General features: G+C 38.8%; 1 protein-coding gene across 5 annotated transcripts in view; it reads right to left on the bottom strand.

Annotated features, from left to right (window-relative positions):
• Window positions 1-17,568: 17,568 nt before the first annotated feature.
• Window positions 17,569-23,857, bottom strand: part of SLC38A9 (solute carrier family 38 member 9) — a 45,970-nt gene continuing 39,681 nt past the window's right edge. For all 5 annotated transcript variants that reach the window (XM_014887039.2, XM_088156102.1, XM_088156100.1 and 2 more), the window contains 2 exons: window positions 21,184-21,273; window positions 17,569-19,326 (listed from right to left, as the gene is read on the bottom strand). In XM_014887039.2, the coding sequence (XP_014742525.1) occupies window positions 19,161-19,326; window positions 21,184-21,273 (256 nt within the window). In that variant the 3' untranslated portion in view covers window positions 17,569-19,160. The remainder of the gene's footprint in view (window positions 19,327-21,183; window positions 21,274-23,857) is intronic.

Here is a 23,857-nt window from a genome sequence, read left to right as displayed (position 1 = left end):
GGTAACAAGCATTCAGTACTTTGTGTCAGCTAAGAACTAGGGAAAACTTCTACAAGATGTCAGACCACAGGACTTTTTTACATGAGAATATTGTGTAATGTTTTGCCTTGAGATGCTGTGGGGCACAAAATTACAAAGGAACAAAGAGGCACTAGGTGAATTCACAAAGGATAGGTCGACAGTTAAACAGTGGATCCTGGCAGTTTCAGAAACATCCCTACTTCTGATTTCCCACGTTTAGAAAGAACTGCTGGGAAACAGTCATTCCATAGCGCCTGTTTCTTAAACTCCCCCATAACATCTGCTCCTGGGCACTGCTGCACAATTTTTGGCTGGATGGACTTGAACTGAGTCAGGCCTTCATATGTTCAAAGCCAGTCTCTGTGCACAGTGTAACACTGCAAAATACATTAGTAATAGCAGATATTTAAAAGTTCAGACATATTTGTAATGTTCCATCTGTTTCAGACTCTGCAACACTTTTGTGTGGCTATTTTGAATTTATCTGCCAAACCCCCACTCATGGAGTAAGGAGGACAAGGAAAAAAATCTGCAAGATAGCCCCCTGGATTTATCTTTCAGGACACAGGATTTGCTTCTAACGAAATTACATGCTCTACTATAGGATAGTAGAGACCTGAACCTCTTAAGTCAGCTGAAAGCCCTTGTACAGAATGTTTCAGGAAACAGAATTTAGATCCCACCGAAATATCTAAGCCTCATAGCTCTTCTTTTGTTTGGTCTGGCCATTTAGTTGTTTACTTTCCTTTGGTCTCATGTCTCATGTTTGTTTTGTTTTTAATAAGGGAGCAGTGAGCAATAAAGAACACATATTTCTAATAAGCAAAGTATAAGGAGTTTCCTGTCTTTTAATTCTTTTTCCTTTAAATACAGATGACACTTGTTTGGGTACTTCATCCCCACATCTCTCTTGAACTATGCCCCAGAAGGTCCTGCTCTCAGGCTGACTTGAGGTTGGCACCTACAGGCAAGTTCAGATATGTGAAGAATTCTGCTCCCCCAGTTTTAGGTAAAAGTTGTAGACCATTCCCACAGAGACCTGTTTTAGTAGAAAATACAAGTTATTTCTAAAATATTAGCCACAGAAATAAAGAATCGAGCAGACCTCATCAGACAACATAACATATTTAATATTCATGCCCATGTAATGAGCAGAAATGCATGAAACTCCAAGTACATAATTTTGTTTATATTTTATTGTGTGTATCATACAGCCTCAGAGGATCATATAGCATATTCTAGAAAAAACACTTCAGGCTATGTCTACACAAGTTAATTAAGCGGGGCCAACACACACTAAACAGGTACTGGCACATGATGGTACTGTTTTTATGTCAGCTCACAAATGGTGTTGTTCAGAACTATCACAGGCTGGGGAGCATTACCCATGGCAATTTTTCATGCAGACATGCTATTTTGATAGGAAAAAAAAGCAGCTGTGTGGCCATCAGCTATGTTCTACCAGTTGGCCTTAGGGCTAAGAAACTCTCCCTGTTTACTTTTTATTGGATTTCATTATTTGTTTCAATTACAAATATTGCTCAGAAGCAGTAGGAGACTCTGAAAGGAAGAATGTCTCAAGGGCACACACAAAATGTTCATTTCTGAGTGAAAGTTTTATTAAAAAGGTCTTACGGTTATTGCAAATTGGAGTGATTTAGAGGCTGCAGAATTTGTGCCCTCTGGCATGTGATTTCCCTTTTATTCCCTTATTGATCATGCTTTCCTGTAAAAACAGTTAGCAAAACAGAGGTAACTCTGGCAGCAGCCATATATCTTATGAGATGAACTTCAACAGGCTAGCCGGTTGCACAGGAAGAATTTGCCAATGATGTATTAAAGGTACCAAGTTTTGATCCATCACACGCCTAAAGTGGTAACTCAACCTCCTGTGCCTGGTTCTGTGCATGTTTGGATACCCATATATCAATTTCAACAGAGAGAAGACAAGCTCAGAGTAATATGTGTATCCGTGCTACTTTGTCTAGGTGTGCTTCACTGGCTGTTCAAAGCTGTGCATTCAGACTGCAGCAGATGAGGAGTCTGTTCCTGCTCTTCTCCCTGCTTGGCTGCAGCAGTCTCATCCCTGACCTGACACCCTGTGCTTAAAACAGGCAACAAACTGCATGGAAACCATTGCCAGGCAGCAACTCCCAGTCATGTAGCACTTGAGGATGTCCTGGATTACCAGTAGAAGTACCACTAGAAGTACAGCATGGGAGCACACGCAAGCAGAGAGACCCAAAAAGAGGCAGACCTAGGTTTTTTTTCCTGGCCCAATGTGTGTGCTGCTGCTAGGAGGATGAACCACCTGGCTGCTGCCTTTCAGTGCCACATATTTTCATTTATGTTAGAAAGTCTTCAGATCAGCAGTGACCCTTTACCATACACAGTGGATTGAGACATTACAATACTCCTGAGTCATATTCATCCACAACTCACTCTGAAGCTAAGGCCCAGCCAAAATACCCAGAATGACTACAGAAATCTGTCTGTGGCAGACCTTTTGCAACACTAGTCACAGTGCAATGCTGTAACAGTTGTCAACTCTGCTTTTGTTTCATCTCCACTCATGATTTTCTTTTCTAGTGTATCTGAAGAAATATATTCACAAGTTTATAGCATTTAGTTGTTTTTTTCATGAAATTTTAACTATATTGGATAAAATTAAATCTTGGACATATCTCCCTTACTGATATGATGTAAATAAAACAGCCTAGCCACGTAAGTGATGGCAACTAAAAAAATAAATTATGAGGGGGCTTTGAAAGTGAAATAACTATAGACAAATTATAACCAGAACCCTAAAACTGGAAGCATCAAGTAGAAAGAAAAACTACTTCAGTACAGATTGCAGACCATGGTTTTTTTTCTTGTACATCTGAATTATTTCTCATAGGGCATGATCAGGGCCAGTTCCTGTTCAAAACACAATTAAGAGTGGAGGAGGAGAATAGATCAACAGATGATTGCAACATAAATTATTTAGAACTTTTCCTCAAAGCATTATGTGAGAATTTGGGTCATAATACAATCATCTAATGGAAGTTTTTGCTTCTCCATCTTCTATAAAATAGTATTTGATTCCTTGAAATAGTCATCAGAGTTGAACAGAAAAAGCCACAGCTGGAGCTGCTCCAACATACAGAGTGTTCAGTTACTGAAACCTTACACTTCCTCCTAGTTTGCATTCTACACCCTAAGCAGGAATTCACTTTGGGATTTCACTTTGCTGTCTTGTCTCTTTAGATGGATTCACCCTCATGCCAACAGCAGATTCAGTGCCTTAAAGCACAAGTCAATGTCTCCTCTAATCTACTGCCAGAGCACAGAATGTCCAGGTTATAATTAAGCCCTGACCACTTGGTATTTACTTCTATTACACTAATACTGTGAGGCCCCAGTAAGATTGGAGCCAATTGTGTTATGTGCTGTGCACACTCACACCACTGCCTGAAAGACCTCACAGAACAGGGTGAGAGAAAGAATTCTTTCCCACAGCAGCCAAAAGAGCCTTAATTTTGTTGCTGTTCTCCTAGAGGCATTTACCCCAAGAGAGAAGAGGAATAAACCTGTCTCAAATGAGTCATCTGTGCAGATGAAAGCATAAAAATATCCTCTTATCTCCTGTTTTATCTTTCCCTTCCACATTGCTGCTTCTTTCCCAAACAGAATAATAACAATGTAAGAGTGAAGTCAGCCCTGGGCAGGGATGTTGTAGTGTCTGAAGCACCAGAAGCAGTGGAAGCAGGCAGGAGTCTCACTCGATGTGCTCTGGCTCCTGTAGTCAGAGCAAGTACTTGGCAAAGGTGAGGAGAAGGATTATATCTGTCAGAAAAAACTTTTACGGGACCCAACTCTTCCAGGAATTGTTTAAAATTCACATAATGCTTCTGAGTGTTAATGCCTGTATTGAGACATTTGCATTAGCAGATAAATGTGCAAGAACATGTTTCCAGACATCTGCCTAGTGATCACATATCTGAGCAGTTTGCTGAAACTTGGTCCTAGGTCCGTGAGGTCCTTGGGCTCCTGAAATTATTTCCAAGGTTTGTAATAAATTGTGCTGCTGAAGTGTACCATGGTTAAGCAATTCTTGCATGATAGAAACAATATGTGGTGCACCGTACTAAAACCAATCTATGTTATTTTAACTTTCCAGCCTTCAAAAGCTTTCTGAAGGGAACACAGACATACAGAAGAATTTCCTATGTATAGATGCTGTGAAAAAAATAAAAAAACTTTTGTGATGATGTCCCCAAATTATCACCCTCGCTGTACAACACAAGTGGATGATACAATGCTGATTATTGTGCATTGTATTAGTAAGAAGTGAGGAGTAACAGTGAAGTTTTTAAGGTAAAGGCAGTTTCTAGATTTTTACAGAGCCGTGGTTGAATTGCTTGCACTCCTCCAGCTAGGTCCATGATTTTTTAGCCATGTCAGAGGAGGGAGGACTCGGAATGTGCAACGGTCACGATGTCTTGGAAGAAGGCATTTTTAGGCACAAAAGGCATTGCAGTATTGTTTCCCTTCCTAGTGCACACATGGGATTGCAGGATTGCATCAGAGTGTGAGTCACCAAAGAGGTGGCTTTCAGGATCTTGGGCTTGAATGGGAATACAAGCCATGAGCTAATGTTCACCATGTGTCTTTCCCTTCTTTCAGGCAGGAAAAACAGAAGTCCTACACTGCAGGTTGGTACTGTGAAGATAAATGTCACAGAAATGTCACAGATACTACTGTCATCGGTATAGATTCAGGGCACAGATTCAGCTTGTTCAGTTCTCTAACAATATTGCTGTTCTTATTATTATTATTAGAATTATAAAATTCACAAATTATAATCTATATCAGGCTACACACACACAACACATACTTTGTATGACAAAGCAATTAAGACACAATAAAAATAAAGCAATTAAAAGAATTTGATAAAAATAGGCAAATGGGGAGTATCCCATTCCAGACTCAGCAGCTGGCAGAGGGTATGTGCTGCAGTCATTTACTGTGAACTTGAACTTTGTTTTGCTTAAGAGTCCATGAAGCTTGTGATAAATTAAATTATACTGGAGCAGCCACAGCAGGCTGACAGAAGTACTCAGGACTGAGCATGATTTTTATTGCTCAGTTACCTGTACTCTTAAAAAAATTTTGTAACCATGAATTGATAAAAATTCTGTGAGGTGTTTTACACCGTGTTTCTCGCCTTAATAAAATGTAAAAGGAAAGCTATAGGAAGAAGTGGGAGGGTGCCTAGTTAGAGCATATAAAGGCAGGTCTATAAAACATGTTACACAATTAAAAAATGACTTGCAATGTAATTTTAAGATTATATCTGCCAAGTATGATCATGGTATAGCTTGTGTTCTATCAAGTCATCTGTACTGTTTTTGTTTGAAAAGTGTTAACTTGTTCCATAAAATTTTTTTAAAAAACCAAACCAGCCCTGTTTAGAAATCAGGCATCACTTCCATGCCTTCTTTGTCTTTGACATAGTCACATGTAAAGACAACTGACAGAATTGGCTCTGTAAGGCTGGTGATTAGGAAGATAGATAGATTTGATAGATTGTATCTTTCACTGTAAGTCTGCTCCACTTGTGTTATGGAAAAGAAGGGGGAACTCATCACCCATCTCCCATTCCAGTCCTTTTACTGCTGGATGTGGGCAGGACCTGTCTGCTTCCTGGCTGTGATTCAAGGCACAGTTAAGCAAGGGACAGCTCTGACTACTCCTACTCAACCACATCAGTAAGAGACAAAGTCTGGAGAAGCCCAGGTTTTTTGCATCTCCCTTGTCTTCACCTGTGAGGTGAGCTCTGAGCACTCTCATGACCCCAGGGATGACTGCAGACACTGGAGGGCTGGGCCCCAGACATTGCGAATACACCAAAGTGCTGATATCTAAAAGGTCTGTTAGGTTTTAGAAGATTTCGTGAATAAGACTCAGCACTGACACCATCACAGACTTGTCAGTCTTCATCTGAGAGCCTTCCTAAGTGTTACTCACCTTTGTTTGCTCAAATGCTCCATCCAATACAACACATGTAATTGTTTGCAAGATGGGAACCTTCCAGTTTGCCTGCAGTGTGCTTTGAAGACAACCACATTGATTTTTTTCTTGTACTTTTATAATTTGGAATACACTGTATTTAAATGGGGATTGGGGGGAAGGTAAGGAGAGCATGTGGAGAAGGAGAGAAAAGACTGTGTGCATATGTGCATATCTGTATTTAGTAGATTAAACAAAAGTATTTTAATAGGTTGTTAGGAGAAGGATAATTCAGTTTGGTGATAGATTTTAACATAAGAAAAGACCCCAAGGTGTTGCAGAGGTTATGGCATCAGTTAGACAGGGGAACCTTCTGCCATCAATGCAGTTCAGAGTCCTGCCTGAATCCTAAGGCTCCAGAGTCAGATGTGCAGCTCTGGAGACAGAAACAACTGCCAGTGGGAGAAGAGAAAGGAAGCAAAGGAAATGCAGAGGCATCTCCTGACATGTTTAGTGCATGCAGAACTCATATATGATTTTATCAGTACTGGTGTCTAGTCTTGCAAGAAACATTTTGAAACAGAATAGTGAAGGAGGACTGTACACACGGTGGTGTGGAGTGAGAAGTGGGGGAGCTTCATCTGAAAGCACTTCTCTGAAAGAGAAGACAGTGCAAGAGCAGAGGTGACAGCACGTAGCTCGAATTTGGAAGGAAATTAGTGCAATTACAAAAGTGTTTTAAATAATATTTCACAGGGGAAGAAAATACTAGATTGCATTCTGTTTTTTTGGAAAAAGGAAGAAAGGTGATGGAAATGGATTAGAGTATTCCAACATGAAGATCCTGAATAAACTAACTCAGCTTCAGCCCTTCAGGCTTTCTCAAATGACATGACAGGATATCTAGCACAAAAACATGCTGAGAAAGGTCCAGATTCCTGAAACACAGTGACTCACACACTTCCAAAACAGTGTTATAACAAGCTGCTGTCCAAATTTCCTTCTGTGTTACATGTAATGCACGTTCAGTGGTTCTGCTGGCACACTTCCCTGAGTCACTATAGAACCACTGCCCCAATTCGGAGTTAGCCAGCCACTGTGCAGCCAGTGCTTCTGTCATTGCAAACAGATGTGAAACAAATGTCCCAATTCCTTGTAGTTAGGATCCTTTTACAGACAGTACAGCCTAATTAATCTCTGACATAGTGACAGTGTATGAAGGTGGACACCTACCTTCTACATTTCTGTGCCTTTCATCTGATTACAACAATTTTCAGTTGGATTAACATTCACGTCTGGGAAGGTGGACTCTAAGTTAGGAAAGAGAATGGGAAATTGGAAGGGAGCATTACTTTATATGTTTTCTCTTTGTTTCAGTTCCTAGTACTTAGTAATTGTATTATGTCTTAATGCTACATGTCCTTTCCCATGGACCCTCCTTGCACCGTGTGTTGACAAGGTCTTACAAAGCACAGGAAATCAAGTGGAGAGGTGAGAAGGAAAGTTTAAGTGGAGAGAATGACAAGTACTGCCCTTAACCATATCCCATATGAAGGGATTCAGTGATGCCAGGGAACAATACAACTTGTCTACTCCACAAACCCTGGAGTAATCCTCCTTCATGATGATTTCTCTCTGTTATCTTTTTTCTGTACTGGGTCTTACTGCTGAAGAGAGGCCTTTCAGCCTTTGGGAAATCTTGACCTATGTAGGCTTGTAAATTAACTAGAGGAAAGGGTAATAATAATGAACAATTAACAGCATTGAGCCTGGACTTAAATGATCATGGTCCTATGTGTTGAAAATACAAAAAGTAAGAACCCTGAATGCTGTAACAGGGATCTTCTCTAACCTTTAGATGCCATCAAAAATATAAGAGAAGAATAGCAGAAGCTCTGTTTTGTTTTTCTCTCCTTTCAATATACTGGTGGACCCCTTGAAAAAATGACATCATGAAGCTTTTTGTGCCCTCACAGTAAAACTTTTGCCCTCTGTAAATGCCACTGTTTCATATCATGCAGAAATCTGGAAATAAAAAAAAAAATCTATCCTAAAGGCAATTTATTTATATTGACAGACTGGCTTGAAGGAGTCAGGTTTGGATTTCTCCCAGAGCACATTACCTGTCTCCTGAAAAAGAGTGAATTTTTCAAAGGTTAGGTGTTGTCTATTGTATTCTCTAAAACCACTTTCGGAGACTTGCATTGAGGCAAGATGGTATTTGAATCTGCTGGAATGCTTTACATATTCATATTGCCTGAAGGCTGGAAACTTTTTATCACCAGAGGAGTAGCAGAGATGACGGTAAAGATACAGTTCAGTCAATGGAAAATGAGATAAAAGCAATTATTGAGACCCAAATTTTCTTCAAAATGCTTCCCCACCTCCCACATTCCTCCCCCCCCCCCCCCCAACACCCCCTTTTTGTGTTGTTGTTGTTGTTTCATGTGGAAGTCTAGATGTCTTTTGTGGAGATTTACTGATTTGCAGGGTATTTTGTACTGAATTCCAGGGACAGTTCCAATAAGTACAGTTTGATCCCTGAATGGACTTCAGATGTAAATATGGAAAACAACATTTATTGGCTACAATGAGAAAAGTGATATGCAATGCCCTTGCAGCTCTGACTAAGGTAACTCCCTACAACATTTCCAGCAGTATTTCCTTTTCTGCAGCATTCTTACTGGCTACATCAGAATTAATTTTTTAGCAATGACGATTTCCATCATCTTTATATCTCCAAGATCTTACTCTTGGAGATACAACTCTCCCTCCAAGAACATATCCTGAATGGCAGGGCAGTAAAAATTAGACACAGTACTGAAGAGGAACCTACATCTGTTGTCTTTTTTAACACAGAGCTAAGAAGTCCCAAGAGAACCAGATGATAATCTGTTTCAGTCCTGCTTTGAGTGATCCAGGTATCTTCTGACAACCGTTCTTTTTTTTTTTTTTTTTTTTTTCAATGACCTTTCTATAACACCATCCTTAAAAATCTAATATTAAATCAGACAAGCTAAGTTGCAAATAGAGATACTGAAAGATGAAGGAAGGACATAGGGGGCTTTTATACTAGTGCTTAGTTTTTGTTTCTGTAGAAACAAGATCTATAAGGTTTATTGATGTCAGAAGATCTCTGGGTGTGTGCAGCCAAACTCTGATGCACACAATAACTGAGAAAATTGCTGTTGCAGCCTTGGAAAAGATGACTTTTCTTCACAATTACAATTAACTTAAACAACTGCAAGACATAAAGAGGACATCTGACAACACAGCAAATAATTAAGGATGCTCTACCTTGCGAGATATAATCATGAGTTATATTAAATAAAGAATTATGCAGTCACATTATGTAAAAATATTTGTGTACTCCATTGCATGCCATTAAAAAAAACCCAAACAGCCAAATAAAAAATCAGAGAATAATGCAACACGAAAGTATCTTGGAAAGGAAAAGAAATAAAAGCTATAGAATAAATAGTACTATAAAAAGTGGTAAAACCGTTGCCAGATACCTTGTAGTCTTTTGCACAGGTTTATAATTGTGTTTGATCCTCCTCCTTTGGCTTCTCATGGGACCCTTGTCCAGCTTTGTCATTCTTTATTATGAGACTGACATCAGTCAGCTGGTTTGTAGCCAGTTGCACTAATAATAAACTGGCAGGGACATCAGAAATTACTGGAACTATTTAGTCATCTTGAAACTTAAAATGAAGGACTACTCCAAAATTTTTGAAGGCAAAAAAACCCCCACTCTTAAATGCCTTTTCTATAATAACTGTTTCATAGTATAAAAAGTCTACAAAGTTCAAATTGTTTCCGTTTATTTAGTGCTATGTTTGCCTTTAAAGTTGTAAGAAATTCCAGCCAACAGAATCTATCTCCTCCAAGACGGATTCATTTAATATTAGCAAACAAAAATACATATTGTTGAGGATCCAAATGTTTAAAGCTGTAGAAATAATTTATTAAGGAGAATGACTTTTCATATCATATTGCCTATAGCATTCTACGTAACATACTCCATTTGTCCCGTAAGGTTTATAGTCTAATGTGGAGCCATTAAGAGACTGGGTAGGCTTCTGCATCAGCTACCTGAGCACAGTGTGTGATGTATTTGCATGTTTGACTGCCCCAATTGCAGGTTTTTTAAGAAATTCAGCTCTCCTTTGCTGAGGTCATTCACTTACAGCTTTATAGTTCTAACCTCACTCCACAGGAATATGTAGTGACTGGATGACTGCTTTTGAACATCTGGCTGACGAGAGCTTGGTGAAATTGGAAGCGTATTACTGATATCCTTGTGAAGATGGAAACACTGATACTATGTTTTTCTCTGTCTTTGCACCTCAAGGTTTTTGGCTGAAACTGCATTTGTCCCGAGGTAGCTTTTGCTAGCATGCTATCTTTCTATTAATTTTCTATTATTTCCTCCACAGCTTCGGTGTGCTCAGTAAGGCATTTTATCCCCTTTGAAAGTCTCCAAAGTAAGAACAGCAAAGCAGTCCATACAGTTACACCAATTTTAGTGAAGATTATCTATTTGGCAGCTGGAAGGCAGCTCCCTCAGGTGTGAGTGTCTGGAACCTGGATACAGCCTGGGGCAGCCATGGACAACCTGTGTTATGTCCAGCTCAATCCAACCACGATGCTCCCACCCCTCTACTGGCAGTGGGAAATACCCCACTTGCATTTGCTCAGGCCAGGATACAACATGAGCTTAAAGTCCCCAGAGTGAGAATCAGGACCTTTCACTGTCCCTGAGAGCCAGGCTGCTAAACCACGGACTCATCCTCTTGGTGGACTGGATATCAAGGTGACCACAGGAAGCAACTGATCACAATGCAGCATGGCAAACTTCATGACCAAGGAGCACCTCAGGGGCTCAAGCAACAGTGGATAGGTGATGTTATTGTGCATGTTGTGTGTTGGTGGTGCCCTCTCCAAAGCAGATCAGCACCAGGATGTCTTTAGATTCCCAAAAGAGACTTTCTATTTTCTTCTTTAGTTGCGCAGGTCAGTGGCTCCTCTGAGAGCCCTGATGGGCTACAAAACTGTCCATTCGGCTGCTGAAGAACTGTCATCAACAGTGCCAGAATGGGGATAGATGGCAGTGAGGGCAAAAGAAACTGGACTAATAAGTCTAAAATGCAGTGCGATATAATGAACAAGTGACGGTGGTGATGGAGAAAAAAACAACAGAAAATAGAGTTCTGAGTCTTCCATGACTTCATATATACTTTGGCTAAACATTTTAAAATATAAACGTGGTCAGAAAATTCACAGCTTCTCTCCAGCTGTCTGTTGGCTTGAGGTTTGTGGCTCTAGTCAGTAATGAAGGTAGTGAATCGCATGGAAATTCACACAGCATGTAGAAGAGGGAAGATCTTTTAAAGCTCTGTGACCATTCCTTACAAGTGTTTTTGAAGAGGACAGAGTGCCCTTAGTGGGTTTTTTCTTTCCCAGAAATACATGACAACATCTACATAGATTATTCACAACAGATTATTCACCAAATTTAGCAGTTAAGCTTAGTGCATACTTTCCATGTGGTTCAAGTGCTATAAAATACTCCACAGAGAAATGCTACTGACAAATAACCAATATGCAAAGAATGAGTACCTTGGGGCCCGCAATGCAACGATGCACAGATCCCAGAGTCTGAGTAATTTTCTGCCCAAGGAGTCAAAACAACAAACCAAGATCCACCCAGGAATGACAGAGTGAGCTGAGGGTACTTCAAAGGTGTACTGCTGTATGAGTTATCAGTGCATGAAAAAAACAAAACCAAACTAAACAGCACCCTTACACCTGCAACACAAAAAAAAAAACCCAAAACCAACAAACAAACAAACAAATTAATTTAACTTCCCACTTACATCCTGTGTTTTACTTTGGTGCTCACCATTTCAGTGAGTTTTTTAAAAAATAAATGTATTATTTCACGCTCAACAATACAGCATGCAAATGGTGATGCAGGTCCAACTGCATCTGAGTAACAGCTGCTGAAGTACACCCAGATCCTTGCGTGGCAAGCGGAGTCCTGCTGTTTCTGATGGAATCTTCCCGTAAGTGCCAAAATCTTTTCAAAAGCAACTTCTCCAAGGGCTGAACCAGTGCCCACTGAAAGCAAAGGGAAAGATTCCTATTGATGGCAAGCATCCCAAGTAAGCCAGAGGTCTAGACTTCCCTTGCCAGAAAATCTTGTTTATGTGCATTTTGATGACTTTTAAAGCTTCTCTTTTTGTAGTTGTCTTTCATATGGATCTTACCATGTGATTCTTTTCCAGACACTTCACATACTGGATAAAGTGAAGTTGATGTGTTTCTATCCCTGATTCAACAAAGAACGTAATTTTATCAAATTAGTTTTTATGAGACCTTTATATGCTTTAGTCAGGGTGCACAGGGAAGCATATGCAATGTTTAAACAGTCTGCTGTCCAATGGCCTGATTTTCCCTGTATAAACACGTGGGATGAAGGTAAAAGACTCAGTCATGTGTTAAGGAAAACGATGTGGTGGCCTTACAATAAAACCGTAGAAGCCAGGTTTTTCACAAGTTTACTCCATGGTTGAAATTTACTTGTAGCTTGTCCTCAGAGGTAAGTACAGACATTCCAGTGCAGATGGGGATTGTGGAACGAAATGGGACAGTCTCCTAAGCTCTCAGGGAAGGTGTGGAAGCCTGTGGTCATGTACATTCTCCTTTGATGCCACTAAATGGCAATTTATTACCAAGGTGCAAATCTGGTGAATAAACCTGTCTGAAAGGGGTTCATTGGGGCATGAGTTATCTATGAAAACAGACAGGAAAGGAATGAAAAAACGTGTAGTTTTAGGTAAGAGTTTCTTTCTGGAGAAGGTCTAGCCCATCATTTTTTGCAAGTGCTATGATGGGGTAGCTGGCTGCCTGTAGAAAGTAGTATAAACATGTGCACTCAGAGAGCAAAAACTGTCCCCTTCTGTTATTCTTTAACTAAATTTGCTTTCTTCTGTCAGAGTAGAAGCAGGAACAGTTCATGCAGTTGCAACTCATATTGTCCTATTTTTTATAGACCAAGATTGTTTCAGGCCAGATCAGGTCATTTTAAAAAATGCAACACCTTCCTGCCCCTGCATTAAGAATAACAGATTTTGTTACATCTTTGATAGCACAACTAATTAATTATTCAGAGAAGAAATCACAATTACCTGGAGTTTTGGCCATAGAATTTATCCCTAACTTTGCACTCCCTTGGTATACAGTGTATCAAGAGGACAGAAAAGATGACACTTGAACCTGAGCCAACCCTGACAAGTTCGTGGCATCATAAAAGCTGGAATTATTTCAAAGGCTTAATAAATCTAGTCTTAGGAACACCAGTCAAGAGTCATCTGCTCGGCAAGTTTCACAGAAGTAGGATATGATCTTTCGCCTATTGTTGTGCATCTGGCTGTACCCTAAATAGCAGCTATATTTCCATAACAGAGGACTTTAGTCATGCAAATCCTCCCCCTCAGGCCCAAGGACGCCACAGGGTAAGTGAGATTCAGCCTTCCCTTAGTGAAGAGTGTTACACCTCTATAGGAAAAGAAATGCAGAACAACCATGAGCTCTTCCAAATTCCAAACACAAAGCCAGCACAAAGTGTTCCTGGAAATCATCTTCACTGTCTCTGCCACTCTGCACCAGCCAGATCCCTTGAACTCTTACGCTGGAAGGTGAAGGAATGTATAAGAGTTTGCTTAGGCTAACTTGGGGTCTTATAACTAAAAAAAAAAAAAAAAAAAAAAAAAAAAAAAAAAGTATTCACTGAAGAGATAAATAAATAAAAAACAGCAAACAGTCTTCTCTCTCTTCCCACGATGGGCCTGTAATTTGTATACCCTGTGGAATTTTGTAAATAAATCTTCTTCTGCCCTAAGAGAAGAAGCCAAATGGGCAGTGGGAACAATGTCTCTCTTTGGTGTGTCATCTGGTATCTTGCCTGGTACTCAAATGTGTAGGCATTTCTCCTCCACTCCTATTGCAGCTGAATGACTTTGCTGTGTTGATTTGAATTGACCTGACTAATCTCAACTTCCTCTAACAGTTTAATGAAATGTCAGAAGTTAACAACGTTCACAGAATTGGAAGAAAAGGCCATTCAAACAATGATGAAAAGAAACACATGGACAGCAGTTTTTAAACAGATTTTGGGCTATTGGAAATAATTCAATGAGCTTTAGCCAAGCTGCAGTACAAACACACTAAGATGTGACCAAAAAAAAGCTGCATTTTTCCTCTGGACTGTTTAATCTATGCCAGGATTACAAAAAGCAGATATATAAGAAAAGCCATAATTAGGTAAATTGGTAAAAAAGAGAAAGAGACGCTTCCTGCCCCTCTTGGATCATCTGATATTTGGAAATACAAAGCACAGAGCAACAGTTACGTGGCACTGGTTCCACCATCTGAAATTACAGGAGGCAGAGGTAGCAATGATCTGGCAAGTTGAGTCCTGCTCCTTTCCAAGAGAAGTTTAATGGTGTTCTCAAGTGCAAAGGAACTGAATACACTGATCATGGTTCCAATCTCGTAGAATACCAACTCAGAGGAAGAGCTTACATTGTACTTCCCCATTAAGCACATTACAATGAGCTAAACCAAACACATCAGTGCTTTGTCTATCATTACTATTTTACTTCCTCTTAAGAAGTTATTGAAAACTCTACTAAAATAGCATATTTTTTACTAAAGACAGCTCTCAAATTTTGTGACCTGTCCACAGGAATTAATTTTTGCTTCCAGCTGAAGGAAAGAGAAGGAAAGAGAGATGCTGTTTTTGCTGGTAACAGTACCGGTTATTGCCAAGCACTAATCCTTTTCCTGTTATTAATTTTTCCTCAGGCAGGTATCTTCGTATCGGTTTATAAAGGTGACAGATGTTTAGTGCAGTTGTCCTCTGAAGCATAACATCCTGTAAGGCAAAAACACGGTTTCCAGAGGCTACCATCTCTCTCACTACCATTTCATTGCAGGACCTAGAGACTGCAGCATCAGTCTGGCTCCTGTACACAGGAATCTCTAGGACTTCCCATAGTGCAGACTGTATATCCTAGCTTTGACTGTCTCAGTATTCCAGGAAGTCTCTCCTCTTTCCTATCACAGCTCCAACTGTGATGTAACTCACTCATCTGTTATACTGTTGCTGTCTCTCAGCTTTCCAGACATCCATGGATAGGTGGATATAAACTTTGTTTAGTAAACTCTACAAAAGAGTTTAATCAGCCTTAGGGCTGACTACATGCTCTTGCATGTTCATTAACACTTGCACAAAGTCCAGCAACTCAGAGTTGGGAGATGCCAGGTTAGAGCAATAATGGGGAATCAACTGCTCTGGCAACCTTTGGACTCTCAAACTGACTCGCTATGGAAAAAAAGGTTCCATGAACATGTAAACAGAAAACAACCCTTGTGCAGAAGCCTGATGGAGAAGGGAGCAGCCTAGAGGTTGGGCAGACAAGCTATCAATATGACAAAGTGTTGCAACCAAATGCCATTATCTTCACACATTTTTGCACAAGGCCTTGGAAAGGCTGAACCCCTAAGAAAACAGGCAATGTTACATAAAATATCCTCCCGAACACCCTCAGTTTACATGATGCAACGTTTGAACCCCAAATGCTCATATTTGCTGCACAGGTCCTTTGAGCTGCATGATATAATACAATAGCATTACAGTGCCAATCCAGACAGAATAGGAAAAAATTATTTGTAGGAACAGATGCAGCTTTGAGAGACTGGAAGAACAAAGGAAAACTGAGAGCCAGTAAGCACAGAAGAAATTATGAAGACCACTAGAAGCCAAAAGGAAGAATCTGGGCCACAATAACATCACAAAATTATGCTAGGCCATTACAGAGTAGGCAATGAGAATAGTACAAGCATGCAGGGAAGGTCTTTCTCGTGTTGTAAGAGAAGACAGACTTATAAGCCACATCATCTTTCCTTGTCTTTAAAAAATACAACTAATTCTGTTCATTGCTATGCTCCCACTGAAAAACTAATCCCTTGGCATCAGCGCTCAAAACGTGTAATAACTTACAGAAGTTAGGTCCACAAATTCACCACACAGGCATGTCCACAACTGCTCTTGGAGCTTCCTGGGAATTCCCCTGGCTACTTATGCTTTGGCAATGTCTGAAGGTCATGCTGGGTTAACACCTAATGTATCCTGAGATCTGGATTTTAGCATGATGGTATCAGCACAGAGGATTGACTGCAGCTGCTCAAACCTCATGCAACAAAAATTTCAGTTTGCATCACTGAGTTATCACATAATATGGAGGGCTGGATTGTCAGAGCAAAGTGAGTTAGAGATAGTGCCAAACAAGGAGTCTGGTACCGTCAGAAAGAAAATCTTAGTTTCTTAGTCAATGCCCAGAGCTGAAAGTGTTTCACCTCACAGCTTACTTCAACAAAGTTCAAGTGTAAAGACAGAATTCAGTATTTCCAGCAGAAATTATTTTTCTTCTGTGAGAAGGTAATAATTGACATTTCACAATACACCACTGGGTCAATATATTACTTTCTTTGCTTTGCTAAACCACATGATGATATCCTAGAACACAGAATCTAAGGAAATGAAATTAGCTGGCCATCACTGCAGATGAAGTGTGTGTTTGTAAAGAGATACATTTTGTACTTGCACAAAAGAAGACAATGCAATCTACCTCTGGTCTTTTAGGGCATTTTAGTTGCCCTAAAAGCAACTTAAATTTTAAAATATTATTTAACTTAGGATGTTGAAAAAGGAGAAACCCTGAAAATGCCAATCTACTTACACACTCCTGACTTGCTTCTTATGCTTGTGAAAATCTCAACTAGTAAAATTAAAAAATAAAATTTCTTATAAGAAGGTGTGCTTCAGGAGATGACAGTGTAATGAAATATTTGCTATCACTCTAATGCTTATTAGTTTGTAATTCAAATAAAAGTTTTTAAAAGCTTGTATAAATAAATAGACAGCAAGAATCTATCTCGGTAACACAGAGCTAAAACAGTATTTTATAAATGTTCTAAATAATTTCCTTCTAAATTTTAACTCAGTCATTGTACGATGCACAACTGAAAAAAGAGACACATACAAGATGCAATTAGGACATTTCACCAAGAATTCTGTCTTTCTTAGGAACTTCTGTTGATTACTAGATCCTAACAGAATTTAACTCTGCTAAAATCAATGGGTATTTTAATATCAGCTTCAATGACAAGGATATAAATAACGGAATCATATACAAATGGAACATGGAAGGATATAATCAAATATAATTACCTGCACTCCTCAGGGTTTGTACTTAAATTAAGCACTGAGCCTATAAAAAATAAGCACAAGAGCTTAATGTGAATAAGCCAACAATGCTAGGAAATCTGTATCTTTTGTCCCTTTGTTTTCAAGTACTTTTCTTGTAAGAGTCTACACAGGAGAAAATGACCAGGATGGAGCAGACAGTTTTCTCTAATACAGAACAGATGATGGATGTATTCCCCAATTCTGATTTAAAGGCACAGAAAGTTTCACAAGAAAAGAACAATCAGAAATAATCATTGTATTCTGCAGATAGTATTCCAAACCCATATAATCTTGTATTTCATACAAATCAAAGGATATTTAAGAAAGTGAGTGTCCTTTACACAGTTTGAGAAACCTAAGTAAAACAAATGGATTTGCAACATTACTAAAAAAATACACATAATTTCCCCGAGGAGCATGGTAATAACCTAGGTTATGTTTTTCACAGTCTTTCTGATGAAAATATGAACCATTACCCTGCAACGTAATTATCTTTCCCAACTTCTACTTCACAAACATTGCACCACTCCAACTTTTTTCCTCTTTTACTTACTTTGGAATTTAGCTCAGAGTTCTCTTTCAATTATTCTACATTTGTTAATTATTTTAATGCACTGAAATTCTGCACAACGAGGAGCTTCTACTCTCTCTCCAGCCACAAAAATTATATTCCACTAGAGTCTGGAGATTTAATTACTGCATATTTTGGGTTAAGACACAGAGTTTCAGCAGATAGATGAAGGAAGGTGTATATATGCTTAGGCACATACACCCTCTTAATTCGTAAACAAGAAGGTATAAACAAAACCAACCCCACAACAAAATCTTCCCAGATTCTTCCAGCTTCTGTTAAAAATTATTTAAAACTTAATTCTTATTTAAAACTTAAATTCATCCACGATTCTGAAGATGGCTGGCTTTGTCTCTCTGCTCACATCCAGAATGTCTAGAGTAACATACTGGGGAAGTGAGAGACCACCAGAGGAAGACTGTACAGTGGTAGGCCTGTGATGAACAAAATCTGTGTACACCACGCATCCATAAAAACTACATGCAACTCCTGACAAGACAACTTCACAGCACAAAATAGCCCATAACAGAGTTGAATTGAGGTCAAGCCTGGAATACTAATTTTAATTGTCTTGTTCTATTTTTTTTATCCTCCTGGCTTTTTTGTATTGTAAGATCACAAATAACTTGTGTACATATTGGTTCTGAATAAAACACTGAAACATGAGTTTATTGTTTCTCTTTGTTGGAATTTCCTAGAGGAAAAATATTGCCAAAACAATTTAATAGCGTATTCAAAATTAGGAGTGCATTTTGACCCAAGTGACTATAAATTTAGCTAAAAAAAAGAGGAAAGACAATAAATCCTTCATTTTCCAAACAAATCAGGAAAATAACTGCAACCATAGAGCATTTCAAAGAGTCACTGAACAATACTGAGAAAGCATGTCTGCTAATCAAGGTAAGGACAGCTCATTTGGAGGAAAGTCTTCCACAGCGTGAGGCTGGAAGCTTTGTTTGGAGAAATTTGCTGTAAAAAATTAAAATATTTGAGCTTCATTAATTTTTGATGTATCTTCAACAAAACCAGGAGAACTGTATCACTCACATATGAATCATTTAACTTCTCAAAAAATTGTGTTTTCAGAGAAGCAAGACATGATACTTGTATAGCACTTGAACGATGTGTTTCAAATTTGTTTCAAAACATCTCAAGATCCTCAGATTGAGAATGGCTCTCATGCCTCACAGTGTTGCTCAAGGCTGTTGCCAAATATTGCAGTACCACTTGTGACAGCCACGGGAAAAGGGGGAGTTTTCACAACAGGAATTGTGCAATCAGATTAGCCAGTCCAAGGAGGATTATAAAGATGTGAATGATCGATGCAGGCCACGTCAGCTGCCCAGCACGGTGCAGGGAGATCATGTAGATGAGTGATGGATACACGAATACAAAGGCCAGACCACACGTTGCTCCTGAGTATCTGAGGAGAGAGAGGGAAGACGAGAAGAAAAAAGAAAGAAAGAAAGAAAGCATTCTTCGCATCTATTCTTATTTCTTGTTGTCATTTAACCCTGCTAAACCAATGAACAATCTGGATGAATACTGACTATCTGCAATCGTTAAACATCAATTTCTCTTCCTTGCTGACCTCTACCTCTTTCACTAGCTTTTAATTACCACACTCTGTGTTGTCCATCCCCCTGCTTGCTTGTACCTGCAGTCTGACGTGGCTCTGTCCTTTCAGTCACACCCTGTGACGCTGTTGGGGACCAAATCCCTTACTTAGACTTCATGTTTCTACTTTCTTCGGGGAAATTTGTCAACATGCAACAGAAAGAGACTGGGCAGTGCATCCTCTGTTACACATCCTTTACTGTCAGAACTACAAACCTCATTGTAACCCAGCCATCTGAAAACACATACTAAAGCATTTAAATATAAAAACATTCCTGAATCTGCAACTCTTATTTTAATTTATTTAATGACCTTCTAGCAAGTCATTCTCCAGACCTAAAAGGAACAACATGCCCTTCTGGTAACATGATCAACCACAGCATGGGAAACATTTAACTGTTCTTTTTCTAACCTCTCCCTTGCTCACAAAAATGCTCTCATTATTTTCACCTACTAAGCAGCCAAATGTAGTTAAGTAACAGCATATTTTGTTTCATATATTTGAACATTCCTTTCTGAGGAAAGATCAGTCTAACTTGCAAACACATAAGTTAGACAGTGTAAAGACAATTTATCTGCTGGAAATCCACTGTTCAACATGTTTGGCTACTATGCACAATATAGACACATTAGAAGAGATAAAACACCAGTTTGCAAACAGAGACATGTACTGCACAATTAGGTATCAGGATGAAATTATTTCCTGTCAGGGTGCTGAGACATTGGAACAGGTTGCCCAGGAAAGTTGTCAATACCCTGTCCCTGGAAATGTTTAAAGCTGGGTAGGATGGGGCTCTGAGCAACCTAGTCTAGTGGAAGGTGTTCCTTGCCCATGGCAGGAGGTTGGAAGATGATTTTCAAGGTCCCTTCCAACCTTAAGGTCCATTCTATTATTCTAAGAGTCTATGATGATGATTAACCATCTCTATTACTAGAATACAAAAAAATTTTACTAAAAGGAGAGGTATTGGAAAAAGAGGAAATGGGGAAAACCCTCAAAGATCAGCCACCGAGCAAAAGTAAGTTATTTTGCTACTTTGGTCAGACCCAAACCTGTCATTCTGGTTTTATAATTGCAGATTTCTGTGTTTTTAAACACCTCCCTCTCCTGGTTGCTTTAGGAAAGATGCAAACCAAGAATAAATTACAATGCATACAAATATGTTGACGTCAAACATAGTAAAATAAGACTCATTATTTCTCCTAGTATTTTCTAATTATAGAAATCCTACCTTTTCAGCAACATAGTAAATTTAAGATATCACTTACAACTTTGATGCCACTTTTCACTGTAAAGTTACTTGCTTTCTCAGATTTTCATTATGGACCTTCAAACCAGGTTCAAATGGTTTAGTATAAAAAAGAAGCTTGAGAGCAGAATCCCGTAACAAAACAACTTTTTTTCTGGCACCATATTATTTTATGAGTAGAGTTACAAGGTCCTCAGATACAACTCCAGTAAAACTCAACCACCTCAGACACACAGGCACAAAAACAGATGTCAGAACTTTGCAAGCTGATTGTTTACACACAAATCATTGTTTACAACTTAAGAAGTCATAAGCTTCACAAAATATAAAGGTACAATCATTAGCGCTCCTTTTCAACATTAAGACACAAATGTAGTAACACCACAGGGAAGTTCACTGCAAGCAACACTCACCTTATGATACCGCCTATATTTGGATAAAATCTTGCCATTGCTACTCCAGCTCCTACAATAGCTAGGTTCAGGATAAGCACATGGAAAAGGCTACGGGAAAGTGAGGAAAGAGTGTTAAAATCTGATATATTTATTAAAAAATACCACCACTGTCCTTCGTTTACTCTAACATTAAACTGGTACATTAATGGTGTTCCCATTTGCATGACTCACTCTATTAAAGCTAATTAATTTCACAGCAAACATGTTATCTACTGAATATTCAGAATGCTAATTTCTAAATATCTAGTATTTTGACTCAAAATATTCCTAAGGAATAAGAATATGTATTTTGGCAATTCTTACAAAAAACATCATACGTGGTATTCAGCTCTCAAGTATTTCAGATGGATATCCAAATACCAAAGAAACAATACTCTATAACTTAATTCCCACAAGAAAGAATCAGCCTGTTCACAGAATGATCTGCATTGCTCAAAGTGAACTAATGGAAACCAGAAGAAAGGCAAAGATGCATCAAGTGGAAAACATTACAAACGTTATTAGGCGGGAAATAAAACCTTAAAATTTGAACTCAATTGCATTTTGATAGAGGACAAGCTTTTACAATGTTGGATGTCTTACAGTATACGAACTGTAATGAACTTCCTTGCTCCTGCCCTATTTTTGCTGACTTTTTTTTCTGAATTTGTTTTTACAAATAATTTCCTTTTGCTTTAAGGATGAGAAAAAGAGAGAATTTCTGGTTTTCTGCAAAATCAGCTTTTACTGCATAAGACAAATTCAGTGCAGTTACACACAGAGCTGAGGCTCAGGAAAGCATCACTTTTCTTTTGAGAATATGAAATGTTGCCATATTTTAGCACAAGGTAAAGTCAGGAAATATAATAAAAACCTGCGATATTTTGGTCACACAGCTGTTTCCATGAAGGGAAAAAAGAATTCTCACAGAGGAAACATACATACACTTACAGGTTCTGTTTATTCTTCTGGAGGATATGATTTCTTAAAATATACAAAACCTGTAAGCCAAGGCTAATTTTTTCTTCACGGTAGAAACTATGTGTATTATGGAGGATGAAACTAACTAACAAACTTTTTAAAAGTGACAGCTTCCATGGTGTGGCTGAAAGGCTGCCTGCCAGTTTCCAAGTTAGGAAGAAAGGTTAGAGACAAAGAATAGTCTCATTAAAGTTCAGGGAAATGAAGGCAATTAAAACCACAAAGGAGTAATTTAAGCTACGGACTGTTTTTAACCTTCAATCTTTAAAACTGATTTCAAAAAGGCAGAAAAATATCTTTAATTTTGTACATGACTATTTAACAGTGGTACAAGAGGGGTACCTTAGAGATGAACGATTGCAGTGAGACTACAGGAGCTATTTAAGCTTAAACACGTGGCAGATCACAAATCTTAGTATCACACAATTGAAGCAGAAAGTTTATGGATGCAGAAAAGGACAGCACTTCTTCCATTCTTTTTTGGCTGAGATTATTTTCTTAGCAAGAGTGACTAAAACCACTGCAGGCTTACTAATTCAAAAATGTTTTGCAAATTTGTGTCAGTTCAGAATATTTTAGCAGGAAACCTGAAAAATATCTGAAGTATTTTACTCTGGCATGCTTTGTAGACATGATTTTGTTTTTCAAAACTGTTTTTTTTTTAATTAATTATAGATTATTTTAATTTTTGAAAGTAAATAGGGGTGTCTGTGTGTTAGGTGTGAAATGAAACGTTTTCAATTTCTTGATCTGGGAAAGCATTATTGGGTTGGGGGGGACAATGTGTTCTGGCTCAATTGAAAACAATGGTCCTCAAATGCTGAAGCCTCCAAAGCAATTCAGTACTTCTAGAGTAATGCTTTGCAGTTTTCATTACTAAAATTAATCCACTTCCTCAAGAAGAATACCAAAATCAGGAAGTCTGAAAAGGCTTTGCATCTATCTGTTTCAATGTGAAATATTACAGTGCATTCCTCCCCTGGAACATCCCTGCTCCTTTCTCTACCTTTTGAAACGGCCTGAGCTGTAACCATTACATAGGACAACAGGTATTTAACCTGCAAACCCTTTCTTTTACCTAGGCAGATAGTCACATCTCAGCTTAGCTCATCTCAAGTATGGGGGAAAAAGTCTTGTTCCTGATGGAGAGAAATGCATTACCATTTAGGAAAAAAACTCCTACCCCTCTGAATAAAATCTGATACCCACGGCTACTAGTAGCTACATTATTTGAGACAGTAGTTTTCCTACGACTCTGGAGTTCCATGCAGGTATGTTCCAGACAAGACAAGCATTTCTCATAGCCTACGACATTTTAACAAGTTCTAAATTGCTCAGGTTTAGCCTGACACTGGGTTACAGTAAAATTAATGCTCACCACAAGCTGGAAAAAGACAGTCAGGAAAACAGCATTTGGAGGCAGGGGACATAACCATACCACTGCTTATTACAATTATAGGAAGAATAGTATTTAGAGGACATTAGAGATTAGTAAAGATTTGGCCTGGTTTTGCTTAATCACCCCAGTCACACACAGGTGTTTCCTGAGCAGTGCAACTTTCTTCCTCATGGTCAACAGCAGCAGAGTTGCACTGTTTGCCTGAGCAGTCTGGAATGGGCTACTGCTCTGAGGCACAGGTTGGGTTGCCTGAAGGAGTCTGTAATTCACGAA

This window comes from Sturnus vulgaris, chromosome Z (assembly GCF_052056855.1).
Source record: "Sturnus vulgaris isolate bStuVul1 chromosome Z, bStuVul1.hap1, whole genome shotgun sequence".
Taxonomy (NCBI): Eukaryota; Metazoa; Chordata; class Aves; order Passeriformes; family Sturnidae; genus Sturnus; species Sturnus vulgaris.
This window is presented reverse-complemented; position numbering and strand designations above follow the sequence as displayed.